The sequence below is a fragment of the Mus musculus genome, chromosome X (genome assembly GCF_000001635.26).
Source record: "Mus musculus strain C57BL/6J chromosome X, GRCm38.p6 C57BL/6J".
In the NCBI taxonomy this organism is placed as follows: Eukaryota; Metazoa; Chordata; class Mammalia; order Rodentia; family Muridae; genus Mus; species Mus musculus.
The window spans coordinates 54,434,881-54,459,164 of record NC_000086.7 but is presented as its reverse complement, the minus strand read 5'-3'; the positions used below and the strand labels follow the sequence as shown (position 1 = coordinate 54,459,164).

The following is a 24,284-nucleotide window of genomic DNA, read 5'->3' as shown; positions in this document are numbered from 1 at the left end:
GGTCTGATAGGATACATGGGACAATTTCAATATTTTTGTATCTATTGAGGCCTGTTTTGTGACCAATTATATGGTCAATTTTGGAGAAGGTCCCGTGAGGTGCTGAGAAGAAGGTATATCCTTTTGTTTTAGGATAAAATGTTCTGTAGATATCTGTCAGGTCCATTTGTTTCATAACTTCTGTTAGTTTCACTGTGTCCCTGTTTAGTTTCTGTTTCCACGATCTGTCCTTTGAAGAAAGTGGTGTGTTGAAGTCTCCCACTATTATTGTGTGAGGTGCAATGTATGCTTTGAGCTTTACTAAAGTGTCTCTAATGAATGTGGCTGCCCTTGCATTTGGTGCGTAGATATTCAGAATTGAGAGTTCCTCTTGGAGGATTTTACCTTTGATGAGTATGAAGTGTCCCTCCTTGTCTTTTTTGATAACTTTGGGTTGGAAGTCGATTTTATCCGATATTAAAATGGCTACTCCAGCTTGTTTCTTCAGTCCATTTGCTTGGAAAATTGTTTTCCAGCCTTTCACTCTGAGGTAGTGTCTGTCTTTTTCCCTGAGATGGGTTTCGAACAGGAAATATTTTCATCTCTCAGAGCTGACAGTTTTAATTTTATATTGTTTATAGGAGATTTTTTGGGACTATTTTCTTAAGAACAATGTAAGCCAGGTATGTTGTCACATACCTGTATAGCACCTACATGGAATGCTGAACCTAAACATTCTAGACCTTCCTAGACATACAAAACATACTATGTGCCTATCTCAAAAATCAAATAAATGAAGTAAAACCAAACCAATGTGCCTTCGATATTTGTATCTTGTACCTTCGGGAACTAATAAGATAATGAATCAAAAAATGTTTCAACTATCTTTATGAATAAAAATAATTAGAAATGTTAAGGTTCAAAAATCACTACAGGGAGGGGGAAGGAGGCACTTGGATGGAAAAGGGGACAAGGACAGGAAGAAAGGAACATGATCAGGTATTGTGGGGGTGGGGAGCAGGACTGAAGCACTGAGGACCAGCAAAAAGAATGGAAACAGAAAACTTTGTTAGGTAGGAGGTGAGAAAACCTTCTAGAATGTACCAGAGACCTGGGAGGTGAGAGAATTTCAGGATTCAAAGGGAGGGACCTTAGATGAAATATCCTGCAGTGAGGAGAGGGAACTTATAGAGTCCTCCTCTAGTGGAGAGACAAGACATCAAGTGTAAAGTTGGGGTGGTCATCCCACAGTCAAAAGCTCTGACTCATAATTGTTACTGTCTGAAAGAACAGCAGGGACAAAAATGGAGAGAAGCCTGAGGAAAAGGAGATCCAGTGACAGGCCCAAACTGGGATCCAGCTCAAAGAGAGGCATCAAGGCCTGATACTATTACTGATGCTATGCTGTGCTCACAAAAATGAGACAATCATGACTGCCCTCTGAAAGACCTAACCAGCAGGTGAAAGAGTCAGATGCAGAAATTTACATGCAACCAATGGACAGAATCTGGGAACTCCTGTGGTTGAATTAGGGAAAAGCTGGAAGAAGCAGAGGAAGAGGGAGAACCTGTAGAAAGACCAGCAGTCTCGACTAACCTGGACCTTCCAGGATCTCTCAGACACTGAACCACCAACCAGGAAGCATATACCAGATGATATGAAGCCCCCCACCACATATACAGCAGAGGTCTGCCGGGTCTGGACTCAGTCGGAGAAGGTGAATTTAACCCTCAAGAGACTTAAGTCTACAGGGAGAAGGGATGTCTGGTGGAGTGGGGTAGGATGGTGGGGACATCCTCTTGGAGATGGGTGTGTGGGGGGGGGAGGTATGGGATGTGGAACAGTCAGAGGGTGGACAAGGGAGGGGATAAAGTCTGAACTTATAAAAAAAGATTAAAGAATAAATTTTAAAGAATTCACTACATTAGTGTGTGGAAGTTCCGTACAAAAGGACTATTTGCCACTCACTCATTTATATGGATTTTGTTTGGAATTTAATATAAAAATATCTTAACCTTAAAGAAAAAAACAATTAAAGATGTTTAAAAATAATGGAGTTCTATTATGTCTCTAAATGTATACCACCTACTTATCTTTATAATCACATCAGTAGGGTTTAACATCCTTCTTAGAATCATCAGAAATACAAGGATTAAAGAGACTTTCAAACTCTGTTTCATAAGAGACAAAAAGTTAGCGGATTTTTTATTTGCTTAGAAATGTACTATCAAGTGAAAAATTTGCATGCTTCATTAGTCTCAAGATGGGAATGTAGATGAGTACTTCAGAGTATGCTTCATGATGTCTCTTTTAAACACAGACATTCATTTTCTCAATTCACCATCTACATCAAAAAGCATATCAGAGTTGTTGGTCTCCAAGTTCATCAAACCCTAAAAAAGAAAAGCACTTGTTACTAAACAAGCTCCCAAGGATACAAATATGAAAGATTCTGTGTAAATGATATCTAGACGTGCTATGTTTAGTTAAGCAGGATAATTATAGTGTTAATAAACTATAAGGTACATCTGAGGTCAAACTCCCAATTGATGATTTCAGGTCTTGAATAATTCCTAGAAAGCCATAAGGATGTTACAGATAATATCAGTCAATTCAGACAGAAACAATTGAAAATAGTAAGTAGTTAAACTTTATGATTCCCAAAACATATTTAGTTTCCTAAGGACATTTTATGGACCATGAGCAAAATACCTTCAAGTACCTCTTATGCATGTCTTTAATTGCTTCCAAGAAGTGGCTCTGACTACATTTGGACAGTTTTAATGCTTGTTCTTCTTTTTTATAATTGTTCTCCAAATGTAAAAAGAAAACATTACTATAACAATTCTGTTAATTTTGTTGTTACTACCATGCAGCATGAACGCTAGACTAACAGTCAGCCATTTAATGTATCTCCAATACTAAAATGTTACATGAGCAAACATAATTCCATATGAAACTTAAAAGGAATAGTTTTCCACCTGATTTAACACTTTAACAAATATTATGAATAAATATACTTATATTTTTACAGTAACATTAAATGAATTTATACTACAAATTGTGGGGTAACATTCTTTTTTATAAAAAGGGTTTGCCATGCTACACATATTGGCCTTTGCCTCCCAAGTTGTTATGTTTATATGAATGCATGATGTAAACATGAACTTGGTAAAATCCTAGCCCGGGAAGTTTAACTCTAGGTAATGTTAATGCTTTTACCATAAGATGGCCTCCTTTTAATTAATAGCAGAAGCAATCCCAGGAGGTGGTTCACTACCTCATCTCTGTATCTACCCTCCACCTAAATTGTATGTGCCATGTCTTCTACTTTCTCTTCCTTTCTTAAGGATGCCTTATACTTGTTCTTTACTAAGCCCAATGTCTTCACTTGTCTCAACTATTCTCAAGAATTTCATCAATTGTAACTGTTATTTTAAATATATGACTCTTGCTTGCTGTCAGTGTAATGCCTATACAACTAACTTTTATAAAGTTTGAGTTAGAATGATCACAAGATCATGAACAGTCTTGATCAATTAAAGATACCCTTCCTCAAAATAAAGCCTAAAAAATGTCTGTGGACAAAGTTTGGTGGTAGATTGGTTTTCTCTAAGTTCCAATCTCAGTAATACAGCGAAGTACTAATACAAATTTCTCTTTGTACTCTTTATCTTAGCACACAACCATGGTAATTTGCATTTTTTAAAAACTTAAGACAAGCCCTTTACTCTTTTTCTCCCTGGGCTACTACATTCCTTTTTTTTTTTTTTCTTTATTCACTGTGATCAGCTTTGTACCTCACATTTCCACTCAAATCATCCTGATTAAGTACAATGACCTCCACTTTGTGAAGTTTATCTTAAAAAACCTGCACATTTAGATATAATGAGACAACGGATTAAAATTGGGTGTCTTCTTTGGTTGAACCCCACTGTTGGGAGAAAGTGTCTCATTGAACCTAGAGCTCATCCATTAGGCTACACCTGGTGGCTACGAAACTCTGGGAATCTTCTTATCTCTGAACGAAATCTGAGTTGGTGGTTATGAAATACTCACCACCCAATGAACTTTCATTTTTGTGGTAGTTTGTTTTTAGTTTTGCTAATTTGTTGTTGTTGCTGATAGTGTCGGTGGTTTGTGTGTTCATGCCTATGCAGGGAATATAAGCTCGGGTCTCCATGCCTACAGTGAAAAAGATTACCTACTAAACCATCTTCCAGCCCTGCAAATTTATCTTATTTTGCCTATTAGTAGCATATGACACAGTTACTGATCTTTTCTTCCTTAAAAGTTTTCTTTCACTCATTATAGTTTTCTTTCTACCAATTATTATGTTCCTTTACTAGTTCCCTCTCACCTCCGCCCCATGCAGAATTACAAGTATTGAAATACTCTGGGGGTCTGTCTTTAGACTCCTCATTTACACAGATGAGCACACCCCCTGAAATTTTATCCAGAGTTCAAGGTTTAAAAATTGCCTTCAATTGGAGTATTTATTTATTTTCTATCTTTAGTCCCTATCTCTTTTCTGAACTGACTCATAAGGTCGGCTACATCTGGTGGCTACGAAGCTCTGGGAATCTTCTTATCTCTGAACGAAATCTGAGTTTGGTGGTTATGAAATACTCACCACCCAATGAACTTTCATTTTGGCTTTTTTTTTTTTGAAAATGGCTTTTCAGGTAGGAATGGATCTCCTGTTCATTTCAAATTGAATACTTCCCAAACTATTAACCAATCAAATAAAATTTAGTTACTATGGTCATCATCTCAGATCTTACTTGGAAACCATGTGATGACTACAGTAATTGGTACATTAATCGAGAGATGATTTAAAATAGTTAGTGATATTCTTTCACAGGAATATTCTGCCAGGGCTGTTGAGAAAGGTTGTTTCCATCCACTGTTGTTAGTAAATTTGTACTAAGTTTAGGATTGTGAGAACTGATTTTCCAGTTTGATTTGGTTTTCTAATATTAATAACAGAGTCCAGATGACACCAGTAAGAAAGCTTTCTCTCTCTTTTCGACTGTACCTGAGGCTGACATATTTTGCTTCCTTTTGTAGAAACTGGTAATCCTCTCTTCATCCTTCAGCAAATGTCTGCCTCTTGAAAATTTAAGATCTGGTCTACCATAAAGTGCCTAGTGGTTTTCATTTATATAGTATGTGACCATATCTCTCTGGTTTACAACTCAGTAGGACTAGAACAGAGCCAAAGATAGATAATGAAACTTGATTATGTTTTGTGTGCCCAACACAAGGCTAGTTTCTCTATTCCTACATGATACATAGTTATACTAGGTTAATTATAAAGGTAGTTATGATACAAACCACTGATTTTTCTTGCTGTTCATTGAAATTCTGGACATCCATATCAAACTTCTGAAATGTAGTTTTATACTGCTCACACGACTTGTTGTTGATCATCTCCCTGTAAAGCAAAGTAATGATATCAATCATATTTCAAACCAATATGAAAAAGAACATTTAAAACAAATTAAATTGACCATTTCATAGTAAAAAAGAAAAAAAGCAGTATAAAGTTATCTAATGGGAAATCAGCATAGAATTTTCCCTAAAAGATTATCAGAGAAGTCTTATTTTATGTTCTAGCTTTTCAAAATTAAATACGTTCTAATACATATATATCTTATTTTAGAAAATTGACTGTATTTCAAAGTATTTTTTCATTATTTTCTACCAAATATAAGGTCTAATTTATTTTCCTATATTGATTCAGTTAAGAATTTGTGCAAAACATAAGTCAATTAAAATATACCAATTGTCTGCATATGTAATTGATCCTTTTCCATATTGTTAAACATAATAAACCAGAAATTACATTTCTAAGATTTTGTGCAAGATTTCTTTGTTTCCACAATGATTGTTAATCAAAATTTAAAATCTCATTAACAGCTACTTAAAGTAGAAAATAATAATTTTCACAGACTTCTAAGAGTTAGATTTAGTTTCCTTCAAGGCATGAAGTTATAAGGTTAAATGCTTAGACAAAATCAAAGTCACGCATTTTTACTAAAGGCTCAGACATGACTTTTTTTTAAACTTCAGCCACATATAATTTTTAAAACTATACAAGTGTGACCCTACAAAACTAACATCTCTACCTCTCCCTTTTGTTCATTTGCCAAAGTTGTCCTAACTTCTGGTTGCTTCCTTTGAAAGAATCTTTGATATAAGTTTCCATGTGTGTTCTCTTTATGTGACTCCAGGTCCAAGGTAACTGAAATAATCATCTGATATCTATGGGAAACAGGCATATATGTGCTGCACATATATGCCTGCAAGCAAAACACTAATACACATAAATAAGTCTAAAAAATAGGTATTAAGAACATTGTTTCCTAAGTCATGGAGGAAGTTTTGGGTCTATGATCCTAGTTTAGGAATCTTAAGCAGGATATGTCCAGTGTATAGGACAAGGTAGGTTACATGGCAAAATTCAGGCCAGCTTGAACTACATGGTGAGACCATATCTCAAAGACAAATTATTGTCTTCTAAGAAAGCTCATGTAACATTCAAAAATATATAATTTAAAACAGATTATTTGAGATCTGAGTATCAATCTCTCACTGGTTAGTAAAGTTGTCTTTACTTTCAGTTATGTAATTCTTTTAAAAAAAACAAAAACAAGACAAAAAAACAAAAACAAAAACAAAAAAGCAGTGAGGGGATTGGAGAGATGATTCATCAGTTAAGAGCACTGGTTCCCTTCCATAGATCTGAGATTAGATTCCCAGCACCTCTAAGTTTGCTCACAACCTATAACTCCAGTTCCAGGGGATTCAATGCCTTCATCTGGTCTCCTCAGTTACCAGACATACAAGCTGTGAGCATACACACATGCAAGGAAAACAAACATACCCATAAAATGAAATTTTAAGAAAAGGAATAAGGGTTTCATTAAAGAATTTTTTTTGCACTGTGCCATATAAAGACAGAAGCACAGAGGAGTCCTAGAAAAGAAAATGACTTAATATAAAATTAACACTGGGTCACATAAAAACTGTTGCATGTATAGAATTTGTATACATATCACTTAGCTTTGAATACATGGAACAATAAAAATGTTTACATCATTTTTGTTCCCCTAAAAATCCCTGTAAAGCAGTTACAAAGATGCCACAGAAGTTAAGAGGGTTTACTCTGAAAGGAGGAGGTTCGCAAGTTTGAATCTACTACCCATCTACAAAAGCCACCATTAATGGTTGCTTTTACAATAGCAGCACTGTGGTAGGCAGAGTGAGAATTCCTAGGACTTGCTGGCTGCTTGTCTAGCTGCATGTTCAGTGACAGAACATGTCTTAAGGGAATAAGGTAGAAAGTAAAAGAGCAACAGCCAACAATCTCCTCTGCCCTCCACATATGTATACATGTACCACAGACACAAACATGCAAAAAAATAAAATAAAAATGAAGTTTCATTAATGTCACACCTCTTCAAAAAGCACCATTTTCACCTCTATACCATAGAAAAAAATAAGTCCATGGGGCTAAATCAAAAATATTTGCAAGAGTCTGTGTCATGGGTAGACTTTGTGTGCTGACTCTGCACCTAGTCTCACAATACCAACAGGAAACTCAACTCCCAGGTGCTCTAGTACTCCCAAGATCACAAGAATGGCTTTAACATCAGAAGTAACTGAGTCCCCAAGGATCCAGGGACACAGGAACTCCTACCTTGCCAGATGCATCCCCAACATCTGGAGTAACTCAGTCCCAAAGGATCCAGGGACACAGGCATTCTTGCCTTGGCAGTGGCATGGTTCCCTATTGGTCTGAAACTATAGCTGGATCAGACCTGGGGTACTGCCTTTGTACCCACTCTTAAAACACCCAGAAGGAGCTCAACTCTCGGGTATCTGAAATGCCCAAGATCACAGGATCACAAAAGAAGCATGACTCCACGGAGATCAGACAAACCAAGGGACACTCCAGTTCTGACAGAAGATCACAGCTGAGGGCACAACATCTTGCCCAACACCCTGTGTATCTGACACCCCCCACATAAACCAGGGAAAGAAAAACACCCTCCCAGACAGAGGCATGGGTTCCTTGCAGCTTGCATCTGTGTCCAGAGAAAAACTAGTGACTTGGCACCCCACCAAATCTTGCAACACCAAGAAAAATCTTCACTCCCCGGAGCTCTGACACAGGATCTCAGGAGATTGGTTATACCAGGGTTTGAGGATCCAAGAGGCAGCTTGACTTCCACGAGCTTAGACATACCCAGCATATCAGGATCCCAGGATCCCTGGATCCCAGAGACAGCTGGACTCTGATGAGTTCTGTCACAACCAGGGTTACAGGAGGGAGAAGCTCCAGTCAGAGACTGCAAGGGAAAGTAGTACCAAAGAAAATGAGATGGTGAGAGGTAAGCACAAGAATATAAGCAATAGAAACCAAGACTAGTTGGCATGATCAGAACACAGTTTGGCCACAGCAGCAAGTCCTGGATAGCCCAACATATTGGAAAAGAAAGATTCAGATTCAAAATCACATCTCAAGATGATGATAGAGTTCTTTAAGAACAAAAATAGTTTACTTAAAGAAATACAGGGAACACAGGTAAACAGCTAGAAGCCCTTAAAGAGTAAACACAAAATTCCCTTAAAGAATGAAGGAAAACACTATAAAACAGTGAAGGAATAGAACAAAATCCATTTAGTATCTAAAAATGGAAATAGAGGTAATAAAAAATCACAAAGAGATGAAACTGGAGAAAGAAAGAAAAAAAAAAAAAACTTAGGAGAAATAGATGCAAGCATCTCGAACAGAATACAAGAGATAGAATAGAGAATCTCAGGTACAGAAGATACCATAGAAAACATTGGCACAACAGTCTAAGAAAATGGAAAATGCAAACATCTCCTAACCCAAAACATCAAGGAAATCCAGGACAAAATGAGAAGACAAATCCTAAGGAAAATAGGTATAGACGAGAGAGAAGATTCACAAGTCAAAGGGCCAGCAAATATCTTCAACAAAATTATAGAAGAAAACTTCCCAAATCTAAAGAAAGTGATGCACATGAACATATTAGAAGTCCAAATAAACTGGACCAGAAAAGAAATCATTCCCCAAACATAATAATCAGAACAACAAATGCAATAAAGAAAGATAGACTGTTAAAAGCAGTAAGAAATTCAGCAAAGTGGCTAGATATAAAATTAACTCAAACCAATCAGTAGCTTTCCTCTAATCAAAGGATAAACAGGCTGAAAAAGAATTTATGGAAACAACACCCTTCACAATAGTCACAAACTATAAAACCTTGGTGTGACTCGAACCAAGCAAGCGAAAGATCTGTATGACAAGAACTTCATGTCTCTGAAAATAGAAATTGAAAATCTCAGAAGATGGAAAGATCTCCCATGATCATAGGTTGGCACAATTAATTCAGTAAAAATGGCCATCTTGCCAAAAGCAATCTATAGATTCAATGCAATCTCCATCAAAATTGAATCTAAATTCTTCATTGAGATATAAAGAGGAATTTGAAAAATCATTTGGAATAACAAAATTCCAGGATATAAAAAAATATTCTCAACAATAAAAGAAGTTCAGGCGGAACCATCCCTGACCTCAAGCTGTATTATAGAGAAATAGTGAGAAAAATGTATGGTAATGGTACAGAGACAATGACTTCATGAAATTCACAGGCAAATGGATGGATCTAAAATATATCATCCTGTGTGAAGTAACCCAATCCCAAAAGGACAAACATGGCATGCACTCACTGATAAGTGGATATTAGCCTAAATGCTCAGAATACCCAAAATGTAATTAACAGAACATGAAGCTCAGGAAGAAAGAAAAATAAAGTGTGGGTGTTTCAGTCCTTCTTAGAATGGGGAACTATATAAACCTGGGAAAAATATGGAGACAAAATACAGAGCAGAGACTGAAGGAATGACAATCTAGAATCTGCCTAACATGTAGATTCATTCCATACACAGACAGAACACAAACCCAGTCACGATTGTGGATGCCAACAAGTACTTGCTGACAGGAGCCTAATAATGTTGTCTCCTGAGAGGCTCTTTCAGAGAAAAGAGGCTGATGCTCATAGCCAACCATCAGACCAATCATAGGGTCCCCAGTGGAACAGTTAGAGGAAGGACTGAAGGAGCTGAAGGGGTTTGCAATCTTATAGGAAGAACTACAATATGAAAGAACCAGACCACCCCCAGAGCACCCAGGGACTAAGCCACCAACCAAAGATGGGGTCCCATGGCTCCAGCTGCATATATAGCAGAGGATGGCCTAGTCAGACATCAGTGGGAGGAGAGGTCCTTGGTCCTGTGAAGGTTCGATGTCCCAGTGTAGGCAAATACAAGTGTGGGGAGGTGGGAGTGGGTGGGTGGGAAAAACCCTCATAGAAGCACAGAGAGGTGTAATGGAATAGGGAGTTTCTGGGGTGAAACCAAGAAAGGGCTATTACTTGAAAAGCAAATAAAGATAATATCTAATAAAAATAAAAATGAATTAAAATAAAAATTATTACAAAAATAGGAATAACTCATTAAGATATAATATAGTATATTAACTAATATTTCCTAATATGTAAATTATGTTAATACTATATAGTTTCAAACAAATTATATATCTAAAATGTTCCTTCAAATTTTCCCAGAATATTTTGTACTGGATATCTGTGAAGTAATTCAAGTTCTAAAAATTAAGGATGATGGGGATACAGTTTGATGGCTCAGCTTTTGTCCTACAAGCAGGATGATGAGAATTTGACCCACAGCACTATACCCTCCAAGAAAACCACTCAAATTACAGATTAATCTTACGGAAACATTGTTTGTAATATACATCACATTCCAATTATTAATACAGATTACTTGCTATACAATCAATTAAAATTTTCTAGAAGTACTTACACTAAGAAGGAAATAATAAGTTTGAACATATTACCGTGTATCTCCAACGATTTCTTCAGGAATTTCATTCTCATCATCATGAGTTACTGGATTCTGTTCTGGGTTGATAATAAAACATGATATTAAAACAATTATTTTATTTTGCAAATTTTAATGAAATACTTTGTGATCATTCAGGCATAGTGCCAACATTAGGTTTCAAACAGATCTATTATTTGTCTAGAACTTAAACAAAATGAAGTAATGTCTAATTGTCATCTAAAATATGTTTTAAGTTCTTTATTTACATGTTGTGTTTAAAGACAAGAGATACAATATGAGATTTTCGATCTCCTTTACAAGCCTAATTAGAATAACTGAGAAAAAAAGGAAGTGTAACATCAATGCACAACATTAAATATCTGGTACCTTCCATAAGATCCAATTTTGAAGCATTCCCATCTTGCTGTTCACCACTTAACAAATTCCTGTTTTCTATTGGTGTCTCTACAGAACTTGCAAAACGCTGCCATTCCTCTGAGAAACTTACGTTTTCTGAATTAAAATAAAAATGAATAAATAAATTTTCTCAAGCCATTTGAATCCAAAAAAATATTTAAACTAATAAAATTGAAATATAAAATAACATTAAGGAATGATTTTTATAAAAACAGTACTTCATAATTGCATGAAGGGTTTAAAGATAAAACCATATTTCTATTACCCTCTTATTTAATCCAAAAGACTTTAGTATTTGAATATGGAACACAATAGTTGCCTTCAAAAATAGCCATTATTAACCTTGTCTTTAATATATACAAATTTTTACAAAGAATTATTTAAGTTGAATAAAGTATCTTGGGCTTCCTTACTATAAAGGACTAAGAGGTTGTTATTTTTCAGTTTAAAAACTCTCTCTCTCTCTCTCTCTCTCTCTCTCTCTCTCTCTCTCTCTCTCTCTCTCTCTCTCTCTCTCTCTCTTTCTCACACACACACACAAAAACGCTATGGTGGCTTTAACTGTGACTTCAATTTGGTTTATATCTAATCATAGGAGGATCTGCATTTTGGTCCGATTCCTGCAGGTTTTTGATAAAATTAAGCAACTTTGTCTGCATTTCAATCTCCAAATAAAATCATAGTTCTTATTATCACAAGCAAGTTCCTCAATCTTTTTCATTGCAATACAAATCTAAAGCAAATGTAAATTATAAAGTTCTGCCTGGCTGGACATATATTTTACTGCTACAGCAAGAAACTCTGGTTTCAATCTTCAACAATGAAAATAAAATTAAAAAAAAATAAAGCAGGCATGTTCCCTCAGGCCCCAGTACATTTGTAAGGCTGAGGACTTCAGTTTCAAGGCAAGTCCAAGCTGCACATGAGGTTTCTGACACTCCTGAGATACAAAGTTAGAGTTCACTTCCCTAAACCAAAACAATGCATAAATAAACACAGCCTGGCCTGAATTATGTCTGAAGACCCAGAACTTCTCAGGCTGAGAGGAGCCTCTGGTTTTGGAGGCAGTTTGCGGCCTATATATACAAATGTCGGCAATCTGGACTTTCAATACCAGGTAGAGGACAATGAAGACTGGTCTTCAGTTTGTTTTTCATGAATTCCTGGCAGGCAGCAGCAGCAACAACACAGAAAATGTTCTAGTCTGTTTCCACCACTAATCGACCTCCAGTTTACTCACACCTCACATCCCCAGGCCCCAAAAAGACTTTCAGGGTCTCCAAATCCCTGGACTTCCTGCTTTCTGCTAGGTGCTGTCTGTTTAAACTCCTGCCCTTAGCGAATTTCTCTGTTTTTCTCCACAGAGGTCTAGGTGGGTAAAGTCGATTGTGAACCCAGAAGTGGTATAATCCAGGGTCCAGTAAGGCTCACCTCCTCTCCTTACTCCTGAAGTAACACCTCTGCCCCAACACCTTCACCCCACCTTGACCCACAGCTGAACCATAATTAACCAACTTTCAACAGGTCACTGACAACCTCCACAGAGACTTCTCCCTACCATGCTTCCTCAAGAACTAGTCTTGGTAGCCACCACAAAGCATACTGGTAACAGGGTTTGGACAGTGGGAAAACAATCTCAGACATGACCCTTGCTGATTGGCTGTGATTGCACATGCGTACTCAATGTGATATAGGCTCTATCAGACATCTGTCATTGAACTAGCAAAAAAGAGCTAGTATTTTAGCTGCCACTGCTACCCAGAAGCCTTCCTTTTTCAAAGGTTGCAATACTAACTTGAAAGATAAAATAAAATGAACCCCAAAGAAGACTCTCCTACTTTGTTTCAGTCGAAGGGGCTGTTGTGTGCAATTCTGATTTGTTTTATTATTAAACTAACGTGATTGTGCATGTTTGTATTTGTTCAACATGCATGTTTTGTGCTCATAGAAACTAGAACAGGATGCCAAATCCCCTGGTTCTAGAATTACAAATGGCTGTGCGCCATTATGTGGGTCCTAGGAACTAAACCTTTGTTCTCTCCAAGAGCAACAAGTGCTCTTAATTTCTAAGCCATCTTTCCATCCCTGTCTTGTGCATGTTTTAGGGTATGCTGGATCATTTCTCTTGATAGGTGTTTATTTTTACTATACAGTGGACATTATAAAAACATGACACTTTCCTAATATTGTGTATTTCCATAAAAAGAAGAAAAAAAACACCATAATTTTAATGGATTGTGTAAATCATAAAAAGAGATTGAGCAAAAATGATGTGTATACATTTTAGTATATGTTTGCATATGGAGTCTAGAAATGGACATCCTCTGTATTCTCAATCATATTCCAACTTACATACACACACACACACACACACACACACGCACACACACACATATTATATATATATATATATATATATATATATATATATATATATATATATATATATATATATTTGTTTTTTTGAGACAGGGTTTCACTGTGTAGCCCTGGTTGTCCTGGAACTCACCCTGTAGACCAGAGTGGCCTCAAACTCAGAAATCCCCCTGCCCCCCTGATTCTGCCTCCCAAATGCTGGGATTAAATGCATGTGCCACCACTGCCTGACCCAACTTAAATCTTGAGACAGAGTCTCTCTGAATCTGCAGCTCACCAATGTATCTAGCCTGGCTAGCCAGCTAGCTGTTTCTACCTACTCAGCACTGGGCTGCAGCCTGAATTTTTAAAGTGATTGTAAGTGACTGAATATTGATGCAAAAATACTCAATAAAGGCTTTGTAAACCGAATCAAAGAATATATCAAAATGATCATCCATCATAATCAAGTACACTTCATCCCTGTGATGCAGGGGTGGCTTAATATATGGAAATCCATCAACTTTATCCAAAATAGAAACAAACTCCAAGAAAAAAATATCATGATCATCTCATTAGATGATGAGAAAGCATTTGACAAAATACATCACCCAGTCATAATAGAAGTCCAGGAAAGATCAGGAAGTCAAGGCCCATAACTAAACATAATAAAAGCAATAGAGAACAAACCTGTAGCCTACATCAAAATAAATGGTTAGAAACTTGAAGCAATCCCACAAAAATCAGGGACTAAACAAGGCTGCCCCCTTTCTGCCTACTTATCCACTATAGTACTTGAAGTCCTAGCCAGAGAAATTTGAAAACAAAAAGGAGATCAAGGGGATTCAAATTGGAAAGGAAGAAGTCAAAATATCGTATATCCAGAAGATATGATAGCATGTATCAGAGACCATAAAAATTACACCAGAGAAATCCTAAATCTGATAAACAACTTCAGTGCAGTAGCTGAATATAAAGTTAACTCAAACTTATCAGTGGCCTTTCTACACTCAAAGGATAAAGAAGATGAAAAAGAAATTAGGGAAACAACACCGTTCACAATAGTCACAAATAATATAAAAAACTTTGATGTGACTCTAAGTGAGGAAGTGAAAGATCTGTATGAAAAAAACTGTAAGTCTCTGAAGAAAGAAATCAAAGACCTCAGAAGATGGAAAGATCTCCCATGCTCAGGAATTGGCAGGATTGATGTACTAAAAATGGCTATCTTGTGGAAAGCAATCTACAGATTCAATGCAATCCCCATCAAAATTCTAACATAATTCTTAACTGAGTTAGAAAGAGATATTTGCAAACTCATCTGGATTAAAAAAAAAAAAAAACACCTAGGACAACAAAAACTATTCTCAACAGTAAAAGAACCTCTGGTGGAATCATCATGCCTGACCTAAAGTTGTACTACAGAACAATTGTGATAAAAACTGGATGGTACTTGTATGGCAACAGACAAGTCGACCAATGGAATAGAATCAAAGACACAGAAATGAACCCACACACCTATGGTCACTTGACTTTGACAAGGGAGCTAAAACCATCCAGTGGAAAAAAAAAACATCATTTTCAACAAATGGTGCTGGCACAACTAATGGTTATCATGTAGAATAATGTGAATTGATCCATTTCTATCTCTTTGTACTAAGGTCAAATCCAAGTGGATCAAGGAACTCCACATAAAACCAGAGACACTGAAACTTATAGAGGAGTAAGTGGGGAAGAGCTTCGAAGATATGGGCACAGGGGGGAAATTCCTGAGCAGAACAGCAATAGATTGTGTTATAAGATTAAGATTAGACAAATTTGACCTTATAAAATTGCAAAGCTTCTGTAAGACAAAGGACACTGACAATAGGACAAAACAGCAACCAAGAGATGGGAAAAAATCTTTACCAATACTAAATCAGATAGGGGACTAATATCCAATATATATATATCAAGAAGCTGGACTCCTGAAAATCAAATAACCGTATAAAAAATTTGGGACAGAACTAAGCAAAGAATCCTCAAGTAAGGAATTCTGAATGGCTGAGAAACACCTAAAAATGTTCAACATCCTTAATTATCAGGGAAGTGTAAGTCAAAATAACCGTGAGATTCCACATCACACGAGTCAGAATGGCTAAGATCTAAAGCTCAGATGACAGCACATGCTGGTGATAATGTGGTGAAAGAAGAACACTCTTCCATTGCTGGTGGGATTGCAAGCTGTTACAACCACTCTGGAAAGCAGTCTGGTGTTTCCTCAGAAAATTTGACAGAGTTCTACTGGAAGATTCAGCAATATTCCTCCTGGGCATATTTCCAGAAGATATTCCAACTTGTTATAATGACCCATGCTTCAGTATGTTCATAGCAGCCTTATTTATAATAGCAAGTAGCTGAAAAGAACCCAGATGTCCCTCTTCAGAGGAAGGGATACAGAAAATATGGTACATTTACATAATGAATTACTGCATAGCCATTAAAAATAATGAATTCATGAAATTCTTAGACAAATGAATGCATCTGGATGATATCTTCCTAAGTGAGATAACCCAATCACAAAAGAACACACATGATATGCACTCACTGCTATGTGGATATTATCCCAGAAGCTCAGAATAACCAAGATACAATCTTCAAAACCCATGAAACTCAAGAAGAAAGAAGACCAAAGTATGGATATATTTTTCCTTCTTAAAATGGGGAAAATACCAATGGCAGGAGTTACAGAGACAAAGATTTGAGCTGAGACTGAAGGAATCCAGAGACTGGCTCACTAGGGGATCAATCCCATAAACCAACACCAAAGCCAGACACTATTGAAGATGCCAACAAGAGCGTGTGGACAGGAGACTGATATAGCTGTCTCCTGAGAGGCTCTGCCAGTGCCTGACAAATACAGAAGTGGATGATCACAGACATCCATTGGACTGAGCACAGTGTCCCCAATGATGGACCTAGAGAAAGTACCCAAGGAACATGAGGGATTTGCAGCCCCATAGGAGGAACAACAATATGAACTGACCAGTACCCCCAGAGTTCCATGGGAATATATCTCCAATCAAATAAAACAGATGGTGGGACTTACCATACCACTTGCCTATGTAGGAGAGGATGGCCTAGTCAGTTATCAATGGGAAAAGAGACCCTTGGTCCTGTAAATGTCCTATGCCCCAGAATTAGGGAATGCCTAGGCCAGGAAGTGTGAGTGGGTATGGCGGAGAGCAGGGGGAGAGGGGAGAGGAGAGGGGATTTTCAAAGGGAAAATAGAAAAGGGAATAATATTTGAAATGTAAATAAAGAAAATATATGATAGAAAAAAAGGAATGAAATAATTTATTTGCAGGTTTTATAAAATAAACACCCTTTCTGCTAACATATAGGAAAAACATCAGGTCTTTTCCTGGGGTAAAATCATAGCTAGTTATTGTTTCTAAACATATTGTGACTACAGCGCTAAGAGTAAGTATATGTGCTGCTAAAACTCAGGTATAGGAATATATAGATATAGGTAAAATTAGAAAGGAAGTATATGAAAACTCTTAGCAAAGAATTCTTCAATTTCAGGTGACTAACTTAAAGTCTAAATATCTGCAGGACACAATACCCAACACTGGATATACTAGACCTTCAGAATGAGCCTCCTCCAAAAAATTTATGTCATCGTCTTCATCATCATAGTCAAGAAGTAATAAGTAACCGTCCTTTGGTATCGCCCACAGTTTCTTAAGAGCCATTTTTCTCTTAAGCACTCAGATGTCTTCTTAGTTAAAAAAATAAAATAAAAAGGAAAAAAGAAAAAAATTAGTTATCTGAATCCAAAGGTATCATTTTAATAGTTAAACATGTCAAAAGGTCAAATAATTATCTTAGCTCAATGAAAGATTGTTTCTTTTGTTTTATAACAGTTATATTTTTAATAATTAGTCTTTATCAGAGCATTTTGTATACATATTCCATATGGTGACATATATATACGTATATATATTCAATATGGTGACATATATATATATGTGTGTGTGTGTATATATGTATATATATATTTATATGTATGAATGTATATATATATATGTGTGTGTGTGTGTGTGTGTGTGTGTGTGTGTGTGTGTGTGTGTGTGTGTGCTTCCCCTTTCGGTTTCCTCCATGTATCCCATTTATCATGTCCTTCTCCCTCGCAAATTTGTTTTAAAATCTTCTTTAACTTACTTAACTTAGTTATTTAAAAACCTTCTTTAGAACCAAAGTTAACAATCTGCCATTTCTCAGTTTTAAAAAGGCAAAAACAGGCTAGCCTTTAATATGTGAGTCCTCCCCTTCCCACCAAAACAATGAGCAAAACGTGTTTGCATGTAACCTTTGAGGCATCTGAATTTTGATACTATCCCCCAAAGATTCTTTTTAAACAATACATCACCAATTCTGTTTCTCAGTGTATCTCAGTATTAAAGTAAAATCACAGTACTATGCAGAAAGATAATGAACATGGTAATTATATATCCATGTCAAGAAACCCCAATGCTCAGTCTACAACAAACACTCACCACTGCCACCCACACAGAAAATTCTTATATTGGAGAAATTTGGGATTGGGGGAAGCCCAGGATTTCAAACATCTATAGATTGCAAGTTCAAAGCCAGCCCAAGCCAGGCCAGCCTGAGCTACAAAGGAAGATCCCATCCTACGGAACTAAAATTGAGAGAAAAAGCTGAACTTGGTGGTCCAAGTCTTTAATCCCAATACATGGGCGATTGAAATAGGAGAATCTTTGGTCTGAATCCATCCCAGATTACTTATTAAACTCTTTCAATGTCTCCTCTTCTTCTTTACTTTCATTCTTCCTATGCCACTTCCCTGTCTGCAATTTCCATACAGTCTGTACCAAAGGAACACACCATAGAGAAAACAACGAAGAGGGAGGAATCCTCAGTGTGTTTCTAACGGTTCTAGGACAGCACACAGGACAAGTGCCAAGGCTCCTCACCCAATGGCTCCCTGCTCCCTTGACCGCCAGTCCTGCAGCCAGCTCTCTGATCCTATCCCGGGGACCCAAGATTGTGTCCTCCTAGGGTTCACAATTCTCTAAGGCCCTGGGCTGTTCAATCCTCTGCCATGAATACAGTAGTCCACCTTCATTTTACCCTCAGAAGCCATAGAAATGGCGATGAGGAGGCTTTTCCCCACAGAGTGGCCTCCTGGGCCTGAGATGCCCTGTCACACCTTGATTAACTGTCCAACAACCCTGACCAGAGCCGATTATCACTTACAGGTTATCTCAGAGGTGAACACCTTCACAACTGCACCCTTCCACGCTCAGCTCCTCAATGGTAAAAAAACCGTTGTCAGCAACGATGCCCGGACAGAGGATTCTGAGGACCCTTTGTGATGCCAGCTGGAGAAAATAGGTCTCACCCAGGGACTGCGCTGATTGGCTGAATATACCCTGCACATGCGTACATGGAGTACCAGACACCATCACTTCTAAGGGAGTTTTCAGGAGGTGGGAATGAGTTACTACTGGCTTTAAGACAATTTCTACATGTATAAGCCCTTACAGACTTGAAAAACTTGAACAAACTTGAATACATGTGAAACATATGAAACACTGCAAATGGCACTACTTTATTTCAACTGTAGAGGCTCTTGTATGCAATTTTGTTTTCTATTTATTTATGTTCATAACATTTAATGTGTGTGGACTTTTTCGGCATGTACATAAGCACACCACAAGTGGATATTCTGTCCTAAGCGATCAGAATGGAGCATCCAGATCCCCTATAATTCTGATACCATCCTGTCTCCACCTTCCTGGTACTGAGCTTGATTACAAGAGTGTGCTAGGCCCTGCAGGCCCTCTCTCTCACTTATTACTCTGTTGCCTACAGAGGCTGGAAGTGTGCACTGATTTTCTGAAACTTTAGCTGTGCATAAATTGTGAGCCACTATGTGGATGCTTTGTGCCTGGTCATCTGCATAGAACAGGTGCTTTTAACAGCTGAGTCATTTTTCCAACCACTGTTTTTTGCACTTATTTGCACTCCTCTGGCCTCTTCAGGTACAGGACATACATGTGGTGTGTTTAAATTTATGTTAACCCAACACACATACACACACACACACACACACACACAGACACACACACATACACAAACAAACACACATAATGATATATTTTTTAATTTGCATATTTCTCTTTTACCCCTTTTGTCCTATGTCATAACTTGTCCAGTTTTCTTGTGAGGGGTATTCCTTTTCATTTTGTTTCTTTGTTCTTTGTTTATTTTTTTCAGAATTTTCTACTAGATATTTTCTTCATTTGCATTTCAAATGCGATCCTGAAAGTCCCCTATACCTTCCCCCTAATCCTGTCCTGCTCCCCTACCCATCCACTCCCACTTTTTGTCCCTGGCATTTCCCTGTACTGCAGCAAATAAAGTTTGCAAACATAGGAGCCTCTCTTCCCATAGTTGGCCGATTGGGCCATCTTCTGCTACATAAAAAACTAGAGACACAAGCTCTGATGGTACTGATTAGTTCATATTGTTGTTCCACCTATAGGGTTGCAGACCCCTTCTGCTCCTTGGATGCTTTCTCTAGCTCCTCCATTGGGGGCCCTGTGTTCCATGCAATAGCTGACTGTGAGCATCCACTTTTTATTTGACAGGCACTGGCATTTCCTCACATGAGACAGCTATATAAGGGTCCTTTCAGCAAAATCCTGCTGGCATGGTCAGTAGTGTCTGCATTTGGTGGCGAATTATGGGATGAATACCTCGGTGGTGTAGTCTCTGGATGGTCCATCCTTTCACCTTATTTCCCAACTTTATCTCTGTAACTCTTTCCATGGGTATTTTGTTCCCTATTCTAAGGACGCATGAAGTATCCACATATTGATTTTCCTTCTTGATTTTCTTGTGTTTTGCAAATTGTATCTTGGGTATTCTAAATTTCTGGGTTAATGTCCACTTACCAGTGAGTTCATTTCAAGTGACTTCTTTGTGATTGGATTATCTCTCTCAGGGTGAAATTTTCCAGATACATCTATTTGCCTAAGAACTTCATAAATCCATTGTTTTAATAGCTGATTAGTACTCCATTGTTCAAATGTACCACATTTTCTATATCCAGTCCTCTGTTGAGGGGCATCTGGGTTCTTTCCAGATTCTGGCCATTATAAATAAGGCTGCCATGAAAATACTAGTGCATGGTGAAGGATGTTGAACATTTTTTCAAGTGCTTTTCAGCCCTTTGGTATTCCTCAGTCGAGAATCCTTTTTTAGTTCTGTACCACATTTTTTTTTAAGGTTTTTTTTTTCCATTTTTTATTAGGTATTTAACTCATTTACATTTCCAATGCTATACCAAAAGTCCCCCATATCCACCCACCCCCACTCCCCTGCCCACCCACTCCCCCTTTTTGGCCCTGGTGTTCCCCTGTACTGGGGCATATAAAGTTTGCAAGTCCAATGGGCCTCTCTTCCCAGTGATGGCCGACTAGGCCATCTTTTGATATATATGCAGCTAGAGTCAAGAGCTCCGGGGTACTGGTTAGTTCATAATGTTGTTCCACCTATAGGGTTGCAGATCCCTTTAGCTCCTTGGCTACTTTCTCTAGCTCCTCCATTGGGAGCCCTATGATCCATCCATTAGCTGACTGTGAGCATCCACTTCTGTGTTTGCTAGGCCCCGGCATAGTCTCACAAGAGACAGCTACATCTGGGTCCTTTCAATAAAATCTTGCTAGTGTATGCAATGGTGTCAGCGTTTGGATGCTGATTATGGGGTGGATCCCTGGATATGGCAGTCTCTACATGGTCCATCCTTTCATCTCAGCTCCAAACTTGGTCTCTGTAACTCCTTCCATGGGTGTTTTGTTCCCAAATCTAAGGAGGGGCATAGTGTCCACACTTCAGTCTTCATTCTTCTTGAGTTTCATGTGTTTAGCAAATTATATCTTATATCTTGGGTATCCTAGGTTTGGGGCTAATATCCACTTATCAGTGAATACATATTGTGTGAGTTTCTTTGTGAATGTGTTACCTCACTCAGGATGATGCCCTCCAGGTCCATCCATTTGGCTAGGAACTTCATAAATTCATTCTTTTTAATAGCTGAGTAGTACTCCATTGTGTAGATGTACCACATTTTCTGTATCCATTCCTCTGTTGAGGGGCATCTAGGTTCTTTCCAGCTTCTGGCTATTATAAATAAGGCTGCTATGAACATAGTGGAGCATGTGTCCTTCTTACCTGTTGGGGCATCTTCTGGATATATGCCCAGGAGAGGTATTGCTCTGTACCACATTTTTAATGGGTTATTTGAATTTCTGGAGTCCATCTTCTTGAGATTTTTGTTTATATTGGATATTAGTTCCACAATCTGATTTAGGACTGGGAAAAATCCTTTCCCAATATGTTGGTGACCTTTTTTCTCTATTGACAGTATCTTTTGCCGTACAGAAGCCTTGCAATTTTATCTGGTCCCATTTTTGATTCTAGATCTTAAGCACAAGCCATTGCTGTTCAGTTAAGGAAGTTTTCCGCTGTGCCCATATCTTTGAGGCTTTTCAACACTTTCTCCTTCTATAGATTTCAGTGTCTCTGCTTGTATGTGGAGGTCATTGATCCATTTAGACTTGAGCTTTGTACAAGGAGATAAGAATGGATCAGTTCTCATTCTTCGACATGATAACTGCCAATTGTGCAAGAACCATTTGTTGAAAATGCTGTCTTTTTTCCACTGCATAGTTTTAGCTCCCTTGTCAAAGATCAAGTGACCATAGGTGTGTGGGTTCATTTCTGAGTCTTCAATTCTATACCATTGATCTACCTGTCTGTTGCTGTACCAGTACCATGCAGTTCTAGACCTTTTATTGTTGGAATAGTTTTTGCTATCTTACTGTTTCTTTGGTATTCCAGATGAATTTTCAAATTGCCTTTTGTAACTCATTGAAATATCGAATTGGAATTTTGATAGGCATTACATTGAATCTGTAGATTGCTTTCGGCAAATATACATTTTTATTATACTAATCCTGCCAATCCATGCGCAGGGGAGATCTTTCCATCTTCTGAGTTCTTCAATTTTTTTCTTCAGAGACTAGAAGTTTTTGTCATACAGATTTTTCACTTCCTTAGAATCTCACTTAGGTATTTATTATTTTTGACTATTTTGAAGGGTATTGTTTCCCTAATTTCTTTCTTATCCTGTTTATCCTTTTTGTAGAGAAAGGCCACTGATATGTTTGAGTTAATTTTATATACATCTCCTTCACTGAAGCTGTTTATCAGGATTAGAAGTTCTTTGGTGAAATATTTAGGGTCACTTATATATATTATCATATCATCTGCAAGTAGTGATATTTTGACTTCATCTTTTCCAATTTGTATCCCCTTGATCTCCTTTTGTTGTCGAATTGCTCTGGCTAGGAATTCAAGTACTATATTGAATAGGTAGGGAGAAAGTGGGCAGCCTTGTCTAGACCCTGATTTTAGTGGGATTGCTTTGAGTTTCTCACCATTTAGTTTGATGCTGGCTCTCTCTCTGCTGTCCCTTGCTTTTATTATGTTTAGGTTTGGGCCTTGAATCCCTGATCTTTCCTTGACTTTTAAAATGAATGTGTGTAGTTTTTTTTTCAAATGTTTGTCTTCATCTAAGGAGATGATCATGTGGTTTTTGTCTTTAGTTTGTTTCTATAGTAAGTTAAGTTGATGGATTTCCGTATATTAAACCATCCCTGCATCACAGGGATGAAGCCTACTTAATCATGATGGATGATATTTTAGTTGTATTCTTGGATTCAGGTTGCAAGAATTTTAGTGAGTATTTTTGCATCGATATTCATAAGGGAAATTGGTCTGAAGTTGCCTTTCTTCAATGGGTCTTTGTATGGTTTGAGTATAATTGTAATTCTGGCTTCATACAACAAATTGAATAATGTTCTTTATCTTTTGATTTCACACAATATTTTGAAGAGTATTGGTACTAGGTCTTCTTTTCTTACGCGCGTTCGCGACCGGCCAGGAAAGAAGCAACAAGCCAGAATCTTCTGCAGCAAAGCTTTATTGCTTACTCAGGAGCAAGAGAGGAAGAGTGCGGCAGAAAGAGGCAGAGAGGAAGAGAGAGTGAGATGCAGAGAGATGAAGAGAGAGGGGCAGAGAGCAGAGGAAGAGAGCAGAGGAAAAGACGAAGAGAAAGAGACAAAGAGAGGGAGTGCCAGAACCCCGTCCCTTTTAAGGAGAATTATCCTCTGCCTAGGACTTGTCACTCCCTGATTGGCTGCAGCCCATCGGCCCAATTGTCATCACGAGAAAGGCAGAGCACATGGCGGGAAAACTGCCCCTGCACATGTGCAGATTATTTACTACTTAGAACACAGCTGTCAGCGCCATCTTGTAATGGCAAATGTGAGTGCGGCTCCCCACATTCTTTGAAGATTGTAACCTCCCTAGCCTATAGCAGGCTGAGTCAGAACTTGACCTTGCTGCCACCAAGGATATTACCTAGGGTGGAGCTATCCTCCCTAGTTCACTGTATTGTTCAGCCACTGCAGCTGTTCCCTTTCATGATACTGCTACCTACTGTGAGAAAACTGAAC

The 24,284-nt window shown here is 37.8% G+C and overlaps 1 protein-coding gene across 1 annotated transcript; it reads right to left on the bottom strand.

The window, feature by feature from the left end:
• Positions 1-2,153: 2,153 nt before the first annotated feature.
• On the bottom strand, positions 2,154-19,068 carry Gm14594 (predicted gene 14594). Its single transcript, XM_981599.4, has 6 exons — positions 18,955-19,068; positions 17,318-17,452; positions 11,305-11,430; positions 10,931-10,994; positions 5,317-5,416; positions 2,154-2,372 (listed from the first exon to the last, which is right to left on the bottom strand). The coding sequence occupies exons 2-6, from the start codon at positions 17,424-17,426 to the stop codon at positions 2,304-2,306; spliced, it is 468 nt and encodes a 155-aa protein (XP_986693.2). The 5' UTR covers positions 17,427-17,452; positions 18,955-19,068; the 3' UTR covers positions 2,154-2,303.
• Positions 19,069-24,284: the final 5,216 nt, after the last annotated feature.

What these genes read in the sequence shown, in the direction of transcription:
- Gm14594 (XM_981599.4), bottom strand. Translation starts at nt 17,426, where the DNA reads ATGGCTCTTAAGAAACTGTGGGCGATACCAAAGGACGGTTACTTATTA. An exon ending in GGAGGAGGCTCATTCTGAAG is followed by an intron (nt 11,431 to 17,317) that starts GTCTAGTATATC and finishes ATTTTAATTCAG; the next exon opens with AAAACGTAAGTTTCTCAGAG. An exon ending in AACAGCAAGAAAAATCAGTG is followed by an intron (nt 2,373 to 5,316) that starts GTTTGTATCATA and finishes TTTCTTTTTTAG; the next exon opens with GGTTTGATGAACTTGGAGAC.